Consider the following 12,260-nt stretch of genomic DNA (forward strand, 5'->3'; position numbering starts at 1 on the left):
TGTTTAGTTTACCTCAGGCAAGCTCCTACATCGTCCCATAGAAGAACTGAGAAGAACCTTCATCACTGCAGCTGAAGATCGCCAGTGTTTGGGCAACGGCTGGTAAGAAGTTTTCATTGGTGGTGCCAGATCTTGATCTGTCTCTTCAACTGCCGCCAAACAGTCTTCTGCTTTCTCACCCTCCACTGTTTCCTCTTTGTCCACTTTCTCGCCATCAGGACTCTCCTGTTTTAATTCTGTTACTTTTTCAGCTTTAGCCTCTACTTCGCTGCCAGTCTTAAACTCAGTGAGGTCATCAAGAGCAAGCATACTGCTGTTAGAAGGAATGCTGCGCAGCCAATCACTGACAACTTCACTGGGGGAAGCGTTGGGTAGACAGGCAGGGGTGACCTCAGACACTTTATCTTGATTCTTCTGGCTCCCCTTTTTCTGACGCCTCTTGCTTTTCCCCCCGGTGGACTTGCTGCTGCCTTTGCTTGCCTTCGACTGTTGACATTGTTGATGCGATGATGCTTCGATATCGTTGAGAAGGTCAGCAGCAGCAGTCATGGTGCTTTCACCGCATCTCTCAGCTTTACTGCACGGTCTAGAGTTGTGCAAGGGCCTGGATGATTGGACTGACCTCTCTTTTTTTGAAGAGCTGGATGTTTTGACAGATAAAACACTTCCACTGTCATTTGCTTTGACAGCATTTTCTACTTTCACTTTTGCACCAGCTGCTAAGTTGGTCCCGAGGTAACAGGAACTACTGGAATGAGCACTAACAGCCTCGTTGTTTTCAAAATCCTCCTTTTTGGCAGTACTTACTGATGTCTTAGTGCTGTCAGAATCTGCCACAGCTCCATCAGATTTTTCAGCAATCTTAGAGTTTTTAGCAATGGCACTAGCAGATGACAGTGAAGAGGAGGACCTGCTATCATCAAGGTTTTTAACATCCGATTTTGAAGCCTGACTGGTATGACTACAGTTTTCTGTAAGTGGACTGTCATCTCCATCTACTCCAGGTACTTCAATAGTGGGGATATGCACTTCTTGTGTACTCACAGTGACGTTGGATTTATGAGACAATATTGACTCTGGTGTTTTGTGGGCATTGGGAGTGGCTATCAACAACCTGCCCCTGCTGCGAGTGCTTGTGTGAAATGAAACACAGGACTTGCAGCTGTCTGAGTCAGCTATTTCTTGGTCGTCTGGCAACCCAAGTGAGATGGACCCAGATGAGTTTGGACTCAGTAGTTGCTCTCTGTCTCCTGGGTCCTTCCTTCTGTTTAGTTCCAAGTTGTCTTCTGGTTCCTCTGCTTCAGTTTTCTCAGCCACCTCTTTTTTCCTCCCCTCTTCACATGATGAATCTGCACTACAGTGGCATTTAAGCTTTTCTGATTTAGCAGAAGCTGTAGAGTACACGGACAAAGAACTCTGGCCTCGTGCTTCATTAGAACTGATGGGTGATGCGGCCTTAGCCTTTGGCAGGTGGGTTCGAGGTGAGTGTATTTTTGTGGGTGACAACATTTCACCATGCAGATGTTCAGAGGTTTTTCTTAGGTTTTCTTCTACCTCTTTACCTTCACCAGTTGCCTCACTCGTCTCATCAACGTCTTCTGGGGAATTAATGGTGATTACATTTGGTCTCGAAGAAGCTGATTTGAGATTCTTGCTCGACGTTGACATCTGAGAGGCACTCGTTTTCACAGAAGTCTTTGATTTAATAGACATGGCACTGGTCACTCTTTCTTCATTTGCATTCGGTTTTCCATTTGGTTCCGGAGAAGGAATGTCAGCTTCCTTTAGATCTGGGGATGCTGCAATACAGTCTGAGACATAACTTGTCTGACAAGAAGTTGTTGATTTACTGGATAAAGCAGTAGGTGCCCGTTCTTCAGCTTTCCCTTCTTTGTTGTCTTCGAGTTTTAAGGTTTCTGGACATATACCTGGTGTCTCTTTTTCTTCATTGGAGTGGACTACCATTGGCTCATCTCTTGCACACAGCTTGTGAGATGTTTTAGACTTTCCTGATATATTTGACTTTGAAGATTTCGTAGAGCGAACACTCGTGGGTCGCTCTGCCATGCTGGATTTTGTAGAGGCATTAGATGCGACAGAAAGACAACTGCGAGGTAAAACATTTGCATCATTGTCTTCTACGGCTGTACTGGCACCTGTAGGATTAACCCTGACACTTGACACAGTTTTAGGTGAAATACAAGCTTCAGCTTCAATGTTGTTACTGTTCTCTTCTGCTTCCTCTGTTGCCGGGATGCTAGGACTTTCAGCTGTGCCACTGCAGTTGGACTTGTGACCCGACATAACACTGGAGCTTCTCTCCTTGTTTTCAGCTGTGGCACCAGCAAGACTAGATTTCTGTGACGTGCTGGACTCATGGCTAATGACGGAAGTGGCTCCTTCTTGCGCCTCTGTTGTCTTAGAATTGGACATTCTGGACATGGCACTAGATGTTCTGCTCTCTGGGGCATTTGTTAGGGGAGATCCATGTCTTGTTAGATTGGTTTTGTTGGATTGTATAGACAAAGCATCATCATAGGTACCTTCATAGGCATTTGATTGGCTCGCGAGAGGTGAAGTGGACTTTGAACAGGCTTGAGGGATGTGATTGGACCGCTGTGAGGCTCTACTGTTAGAATTAGGGTTGACTACATGTTTGTAACCACCACAATGAGAACATACACTTGAAATCACAGACTGAACAGGGGTGACAGATAAAGCTTTACCAATCTCTTCACTTTCATCCCTTTGGTAAATGACTTTGGCGGAACTACATCTGGATCTGGGGGCTTCATTCATCTCATCTGGTCCAGTTGGTGTGTGAGTTATGGTAGCTCCAGAGAGACAAGAGGTGGCTGCAGAGGCTGCCCCGCTTCCTCTGTTGTTCTTGTTTTCAAGCTTGTTTTGCTCTGTCTGTGGTGGTTCGCTTCTGTGAGAGCATTGTGAAGCGCTAGGTGGCAGATCATCGTCATCATCATCATCTTGATCTTCCTTTAATGACTGAAGAATATGCGAGGAGCTGCTGACTGTAGACAATGGCGGTCCCACTTCTTCCTCCATCAGCTCCTCCTCAGGTGACCTCTCTCTCGGAAGTCTTGGGTTGCCATCCAAAGTGATCACTTCACTGTGACTGGAGCACCGGCTCACCTTGCACACCTCAACATGAGTGTCTCCGTTCTGTTCAATATCTACTCTGCTCTCTATCTGCTCCGTCACACACGTCTCCTCTTGGACTAGTTGGCTTTGCTCTGAATTTGAGCCTCTTCCAGAGTTGGAGAGGTTTGTCCGACAGCGCACCACTCTCCTGGAGTTACAAGATGAAGAAGAGCTGGAGGAATGTGTGTGCCTGATTGTAGTGTGGCTAGATGTATGCGGCGGTGGTACAGGTGGCTGTTTGTGGCTGTGGACTGGGTTCTCCCACAAGTTGTAATGCTGTCCAGGCCCCTGGTAGCAGCAGGTGCAGTGGATCCCCTCAAATGTGTGATTTAGAGACTGACTGGAATAGTCTGTACAATCTGGGTCGAAGGATGCAGAATCCGAGCAGCTTTCTGAGTGGCCATTTTGCAAGTAAGGACGCTGTACATGGCTTGGTGGGCAGCTCTCACTTGTCAGGGAAGGTGATTTTCTGATCTGCGTGGACCACTGTAAGGTCTCATCATTGCGGAGGCGGAAACGCACCCTCATCTCCACAGAAAGACTTCCATCCTTGTTAACTAGGACACGCTTTTCGATGTCGTCATTCATGAAAGCTGATCTCTGCTGCGAGTGGGCTCTCACACTGTTGCCAAAGGACTTCTCCGAGGAGAGAGAGAACCGAGTGGAGCGTGCTGAAGAATCTGAACGAGGATGTATGATGCTCTTTTTGGTCTCCAGACCAAAGTTAACTGAAATAAGAACATGAAAAAATTTAATATTCAAACTACTTTGTCTGCATGTACTTGGAAATACATACCATTTTTCTTGCTGTCCTGCCCCTCACTACATTCGCTGGCTCTGGACTGTGCTCCATGAGGGGGGGATCTTACTTCTTGAAATCCAGGGGATCGGGCGCCATTTCCAGGCATCCTTGGACCAAGACCAGGGGACCTACTACCCAAACCAGGTAGTTTTTCCTCTGAGGTCTTCCTGAGGCACTTCAACAGCATAGGATTGAGGGCCTCTCTGCCGACACACACCATGACTCCAGAGGAGGACATCAGACTTTGGATGTTGTCAACCTGAAGAAATATTTACAGTTAGACTCACTCCGCCATCGTTGTTGTAGTTTTTAGCGCTTCTATAGAGAGTCTATTGATGGATTAAGTTCCGACTATACACTACTTTGTATTGGAAATGCATGTACGAGCCAGTCCGTCCACAACAAGACGATAGAGAAGCTTATTCATTAAAGTGCGGACTACAATGGCGGACTCGCGCAAAGCACTTTGGTTAAATTTCTCCTACTGACAATACCAATGGGTCAAATTCCAAATGGCTCGTTCCAAGTATGAAGTAAAGCATTTTTTTTTTTAACTTATGCTACTAGGGTTTGATAACAAATTTCTGAGACTTATGCAGATCCCAACTATGCAACAGCACGTAGGTAAGAAACATTATATAACAGGGCCCTTTTTAAACATTTATGTTCCAGCAAATTTACCCCTGCACGTTTGGAGTATTTGTGAACTGTTTAAAGCGATCTATAGCGCAATATTTTGTCAGTGAATGCGAGAGAATGAAAGATTCTCATCACACTTTAACATCTCTAATATGTACAGTAAAAGCTGCTTCAATGCTACGCCAGTGTCGGATATGAAAATATGCCTTTAATTGCCTTACCCTGGAGGAATAAAGGTTAAATAAATATATAGATTCACCTAAACTAGGAAGTGAAGAAGATAGTGCGTTGCTAAATGCTTATATACAACATTACCCGGAAAGTTTAGCACTGTAGACAGGAACCGGAAGTTTGTCTAAGCCATGAGTGTCAAAATATTTTGACTGGGAGCCGCATTGGGCTTACAAAATTTGTCCGACTGCATCCTAAGTAACTATATATATATATATATATATATATATATATATATATATATATATATATATATATGTATGTATGTATGTATGTATGTATGTATGTATGTATGTATGTATGTATGTATGTATGTATGTATGTATGTATGTATGTATGTATGTATGTATGTATGTATATGTATGTATATATATATGTAAATGTATTTATATATGTGTATATGTATGTATATATATATATGTGTATATGTATGTATATATATATATATATATATGTGTGTGTGTGTATGTATGTATACATACATATATGTTTATATATACACATATATGTACAGTATATGTATACATTTCTGTATATATATGTATACGTATGTGTGTATACATGTATATATATATGTATATGTGTATATATATACACATGTATATATATATGTATATGTATACATACTGTATGTATGTATATATATATGTGTGTATATATATATATGTATATATATCAATATAATGTGTATATATGTAATATGTATATACATGTATATATGTATGTATATACATGTATGTATATACATATGTATATTAATATGTATATATATATATCAATATAATGGATATATAATTAATAATTACTTTAATGGGTATTAAGAGTATGTGAAAACTGACTACCACCTTGTGAGGACCACCTTAAAGTTTTTTAATCAATCAGAAATATCAAGCAGCTAAAATGCGCTACACATGGATAAGTGCGGAAAGAGTGTTTTTGGCATTTTTCCGATCATCCCTCGTAATGGATTCAAATGGATGTAATATAGATTTTTTTCTATGCTGATAGTATGCTTTTTTATAATATCCACAAAATTCAAAATTCTGTGCTAGTTGAATTTTTTTTTTCTGCACCATGACTAGGGAAGGTTGTCTGGATTGGGTCATATAAATGAATGCTTTGCACATAGTCATATTGATTTACAATTAGTTACTTTGGTTGGCGACAAAACGGTGCTATCAATCCGCTGACTATTTGTATAAAATTAGGGCAAATTGAAGACACCCCTGGTCTGAGCTATGCGGAGGAGTCGTAGGCATTTTGACAAATTTGCGAGGCTACGCATAACTCCCATGAATTGTGGTGCTTGTGAAGGGGCAAACTAATGTTAAATCATTTCTTACTTTGCGTCCTTCCGCGGTGTAAAGTTTGCGAACATGGAAGTGCATCACTTCGGACGCCTCCTCCAGAAAAGCCCTCATGCTCCTGGTTGACCTCCTATTCAGTGCCAGACTCCGTTGTATCCCGGGCTCGGTGTTCTTAACCAGCAGGATCCGTAGATGTCTGTGAGGCACGTGGCCAGATGACGCGGACAACGCTTCCGCTTGTTGAGGTACGCGGCTGTGCTGGTGCCAAACACTTTGCCGTTTGCCGGCCAGCTCCATGTTGACCGGTTTTGCCTGGCGCCGGTCTGAACAGAGGTAGCAACCCCCGTCTTGGAGTTCCTCCAGATCTTTGATGATGTGGGTGCCGCGCGGCGTAGTCACGGTCCGCACACCAAACGGAAGGGGCACCTGTACAAAGACATCGTGGCTTGTTAGCGGGATTATGAAAACAGCAACTTGCAAGTCAGGCAAAGAAGAAATCATTTCCCTTTTGTCTGAATCTTCAAGATCCGTGTACAAACCCTGCGAGTTGGGAAATTGTGTTAGATGTAAATATAAACAGAATTCAATGATTTGCAAATCCCTTTCAACCCATATTCAGTTGAATATGCTACAAAGACAACATATTTGATGTTCAAACTGATAAACATTTTTTTTTTATGCAAATAATCATTAACTTTTGAATTTGATGCCAGCAACACGTGACAAATAAGTTGGGAAAGGTGGCAATAAATACGGATAAAGTTGAAGAATGCTCATCAAACACTTATTTGGATCATCCCACAGGTGTGCTGGCTAATTGGGAACAGGTGGGTGCCATGATTGGGTATAAAAACAGCTTCCCCAAAAATGCTCAGTCTTTCACAAGAAAGGATGGGGCGAGGTACACCCCTTTGTCCACAACTGCTTGAGCAAATAGTCAAACAGTTTAAGAACAACGTTTCTCAAAGTGCAATTGCAAGAAATTTTGGGATTTCAACATCTACGCTCCATAATATCATCAAAAGGTTCAGAGAATCTGGAGAAATCACTCCACGTAAGCCGTGTGGCTGGAAACCAACATTGAATGACTTTGACCTTCGATCTCGCAGACAGCACTGTATCAAAAACCGACATCAATTTCTAAAGGATATCACCACATGGGCTCAGGAACACTTCAGAAAACCACTGTCACTAAATTCAGTTGGTCGCTACATCTGTAAGTGCAAGTTAAAGCTCTACTATGCAAAGCGAAAGCCATTTATCAACAACATTCAGAACCGCCGCCGGCTTCTCTGGGCCCGAGATTATCTAAAATGGACTGATGCGAAGTGGAAAAGTGTTCTGTGGTCTGACGAGTCGACATTTCAAATTTTTGGGGGAAATATTCAACATCGTGTCATCCGGACCAAAGGGGAAGCGAACCATCCAAACTGTTATCGACGCAAAGTTCAAAAGCCAGCATCTGTGATGGTATGGGGGTGCATTAGTGCCCAAGGCATGGGTAACTTACACATCTGTGAAGGCACCATTAATGCTGAAAGGTACATACAGGTTTTGGAACAACATATGCTGCCATCCAAGCGCCAACTTTTTCATGGGCGCCCCTGCTTATTTCAGCAAGGCAATGCCAAGCCACATTCAGCACGTGTTACAACAGTGTGGCTTCGTAAGACCTTCGTCCAGACCTGTCTCCCATGGAAAATGTGAGGCGCATTATATTATACGACAGCAAAGACCCCGGACTGTTGAACGACTGAAGCTCTACATAAAACAAGAATGGGAAAGAATTCCACTTTCAAAGCTTCAACCGTTAGTTTCCTGAGTTCCCAAACGTTTATTGAGTGTTGTTAAAAGAAAAGGTGATGTAACACAGTGGTGAACATGCCCTTTCCCAACTACTTTGGCACGTGTTGCAGCCATGAAATTGTAAGTTAATTATTATTTGCCAAAAAAATATATAGTTTATGAGTTTGAACATTAAATATCTTGTCTTTGTAGTGCGTTCAACTGAATATGGTTTGAAAAGGATTCGCAAATCATTGTATTCTGTTTATATTTACATCGAACAACGTTTCTCAAAGTGTAATTGCAAGAAATTTAGGGATTTCAACATATACGGTCCATAAAATCGTCAAAAGGTTCAGAGAATCTGGAGAAATCACTCCACGTAAGCCACATGGCCGGAAACCAACATTGAAGGACCGTGACCTTCGATCCCTCAGACGGCACTGTATCAAAAACCGACATCAATCTCCAAAGGATATCACCACATGGGCTCAGGAACACTTCAGAAAACCACTGTCACTAAATACAGTTGGTCGCTACATCTGTAAGTGCAAGTTAAAACTCTACTATGCAAAGCGAAAGCCATTTATCAACAACATCCAGAACCGCCGCCGGCTTCTCTGGGCCCAAGATCATCTAAGATGGACTGATGCAAAGTGGAAAAGTGTTCTGTGGTCTGACAAGTCGACATTTAAAATTGTTTTTGGAAATATTCAACATTGTGTCATCCGGACCAAAGGGGAAGCGAACCATCCAGACTGTTATCGATGCAAAGTTCAAAAGCCAGCATCTGTGATGGTATGGGGGTGCATTAGTGCCCAAGGCATGGGTAACTTACACATCTGTGAAGGCACCATTAATGCTGAAAGGTACATACAGCTTTTGGAACAACATATGCTACCATCCAAGCGCCAACTTTTTCATGGACGCCCCTGCTTATTTCAGCAAGACAATGCCGAGCCACATTCAGCACGTGTTACAACAGTGTGGCTTCGTAAGACCTTCGTCCAGACCTGTCTCCCATGGAAAATGTGAGGCGCATTATATTATACGACTGCAGAGACCCCGGACTGTTGAACGATTGAAGCTCTACATAAAACAAGAATGGGAAACAATTCCACTTTCAAAGCTTCAACAATTAGTTTCCTCAGTTCCCAAACGTTTATTGAGTGTTGTTAAAAGAAAAGGTGATGTAACACAGTGGTGAACATGCCCTTTCCAAACTACTTTGGCACGTGTTGCAGCCATGAAATTCTATGTTAATTATTATTTGCAAAAAAAATATATAGTTTATGAGTTTGAACATCAAATATATTGTCTTTGTAGTGCATTCAACTGAATATGGGTTGAAAAGGATTTGCAAATCATTGTATTCCGTTTATATTTACATCAAACACAATTTCCCAACTCATATTGGAACGGGGTTTGTATTCAAAAGCTGCATATGAGCCATTCCAATTCGGCCTTTGAAGTTAGAAGCTCAACCTTTCGCGTGGCTATTCCTGCCGCCCTAATCCGGACGTCACTGCTTTGATACCGCCTACTCGTCCTACTAACCTTTTGAGAAAGGTCGTCCAGCAGGGCATCGAAGCATTTGAAGCTGCGCTTGTGTATGGCCATCCTGACCCCCCCAAACTGGCTGTCCCCGCTTTTGTAGAAGGTGATCCGCTTGGCTGGCGTGGCTGTCGTCGTGTGGGCAAGGCGCGGGTAGGTGAGGGGCTGGGGCTGGGGCGTCGAGACATGCTTAGACGGGGCCTGGGGGTCCCACGGCCCTTCTTGGGCGGAATGCATGCTGCGCTTTGACACACACCTGAGGGTTGCAATCAGAAAGGACATTGAATCTACAATTAGGGTTCAATCTAGGCTGCCATCAGAGGGTCGCTTGTAACAGTGAATAATGGATGAGTTTGTGTATGCATTTGATTAATTTAAGAGTTTGGACACACTTTCTCGGTCAATGCGTTTTTTTTATTTTCATGAGTATTTACATTGTAGACCAGGGGTAGGGAACCTATGGCTCTAGAGCCAGATGTGGCTCGTTTGATGACTGCATCTGGCTCTCGGATAAATCTGAGCTGACGTTGCTTAAAACGATAAGTAATGAATAATTCCACTTGTAATCACAGTGTTAAAAATAATGTTAAAAACATGCATTTTTAATCCATCCGTTTTCTACCGCACCTGTTCAAGAAGTTGCGTTAATGGTAAGAAGTTATTTATTTATTATTGGTTAGTGTGGGGCTTGCCCTTCTGGGGGTTCTTCAGACCACCAAGCACCGACATGAGAGCCTGTTTCAGGGTTTCAATATTGTTTTATTCTTCAAAAAGTCTCTCAGTTGCTTTCCAGCAATTGTATTTCCAGCCCCAACCCTGTCTCTCCTCCTGGCTGCTGCTTATAACAGAGCGACAGGTGATTAGATAACAAGGCCCAGGTGGGCCCTCTACGCACCTGTCGCTGATTTTGAAGCCGGTCTTGGCACACCCCACTTCGCTGCAGGCCTGCGGGCCACGCCCCTCCACAGTTAGCTTTAGAATAACAATGTTATTACAAAGAATAAGAGACCTATTATACTCTAGAAATGTTGGTCTTACTTAAAAATGCACGTGTTTAGTTGTGTTCAGTGTTAAAAAAAATATTACATGGCTCTTACGGAAATATGTTTTAAAATATTTGGCTTTTTGTCTCTCTCAGCCAAAAAGGTTCCCGACCCCTGTTGTAGATTGTCACTGAAGGCGTCAAAACTATGAATGAACACATGTGGAGTTATGTGGTCAACAAAAAAAGGTGAAATAACTGAAAATATATTCTAGTTTCTTCAAAATAGCCACTATTTGCTCTGAATACGGCTTTTGCACACTCTTGGCATTCTCTGGTTGAGCTACACTAAATGATGGACTTTTGTCAAGGCTAGAAGTCATTATTCAAATTTAGATCGTTTTTTATGGAGACATTTGCTTCACTATACAAACTTTTTATATTCACCAATCAACATTTAATGCCATCTAGATCAACTATGGACTGGACTCTCACTATTATGTTAGATCCACTATGGACTGGACTATCACTATTATGTTAGATCCACTATGGACTGGACTATCACTATTATGTTAGATCCACTATGGACTGGACTATCACTATTATGTTAGATCCACTATGGACTGGACTCTCACTATTTTGTTAGATCCACTATGGACTGGACTATCACTATTATGTTGGATCCACTATGGACTGGACTCTCACTATTTTGTTAGATCCACTATGGACTGGACTCTCACACTAATATGTTAGATTCATTTTGGACTGGACTCTTACTATTTTGTTAGATCCACTATGGACTGGACTCTCTCACTATTATGTTAAATCCACTATGGACTGGACTCTCACACTATTATGTTAGAGCCACAATGGACTGGACCCTCAATAGTATGTTAGATCCACTATGGACTGGTCTATCACTATTATGTTAGATCTACTATAGACTGGACTCTCACTATTATGTTAGATCCACTATGGACTGGACTCTCATGCTATTACGTTAGATCCACTATGGACTGGACTCTCACACTATTATAATAGATCCACTATGGACTGGACTCCCACTACTATGTTGGATCCACTATGGACTGGACTCTCACTATTATGTTAGATCCACTATGGACTGGACTCTCACACTATTATGTTAAATCCACCATGGACTGGACTCTCACACTATTATGTTGGATCCACTATGGACTGGACTCATACTATTATGTTAGATCCACTATGGACTGGACTATCACTATTATGTTAGATCCACTATGGACTGGACTCTCACTATTATATTAGATCCACAATGGACTGGACTCACACTATTATGTTAGATCCACTATGGACTGGACTCACACTATTATGTTAGATTCACTATAGACTGGACTCCCACTATTATGTTAGATCCACTATGGACTGGACTCTCACACTATTATGTTAGATCCACTATGGACTGGACTCTCACTATTATGTTAGATCCACTATGGACTGGACTCTCACTATTATGTTAGACCCACTATGGACTGGACTCTCACTATTATGTTAGATCCACTATAGACTGGACTCTCACTATTATGTTAGATCCACTATGGACTGGACTCTCACTATTATGTTAGATCCACTATGGACTGGACTCTCACTATTATGTTAGATGATGGATAATTTGCACAGATATTTATGACTTAAGATGATATATTTGCTGCAATATTGGATAATATCAAAGTTTAAAAGGTATGCAGCGCTGGAATTTTTTTTCTGTCAAAATTAAAACAACGAATACTTTAAGTAAGAAAAGATGAAGTACTTTATTGAC

General features: G+C 42.1%; 1 protein-coding gene across 2 annotated transcripts in view; it reads right to left on the reverse strand.

The window, feature by feature from the left end:
• The window catches only part of rp1l1a (rp1 like 1a), a 42,358-nt gene that overhangs the window by 13,471 nt on the left and 16,627 nt on the right, over positions 1–12,260 (reverse strand). For both annotated transcript variants that reach the window (XM_061889178.1, XM_061889177.1), the window contains exons 2-5: positions 9,478–9,730; positions 6,172–6,561; positions 3,953–4,217; positions 13–3,884 (exon numbers count right to left, since the gene is read on the reverse strand). In XM_061889178.1, coding sequence (XP_061745162.1) covers positions 13–3,884; positions 3,953–4,217; positions 6,172–6,561; positions 9,478–9,711 — 4,761 coding nt within the window. In that variant the 5' untranslated portion in view covers positions 9,712–9,730. The remainder of the gene's footprint in view (positions 1–12; positions 3,885–3,952; positions 4,218–6,171; positions 6,562–9,477; positions 9,731–12,260) is intronic.

The sequence above is a fragment of the Nerophis ophidion genome, linkage group LG27 (assembly GCF_033978795.1).
Source record: "Nerophis ophidion isolate RoL-2023_Sa linkage group LG27, RoL_Noph_v1.0, whole genome shotgun sequence".
Lineage (NCBI taxonomy): Eukaryota > Metazoa > Chordata > Actinopteri > Syngnathiformes > Syngnathidae > Nerophis > Nerophis ophidion.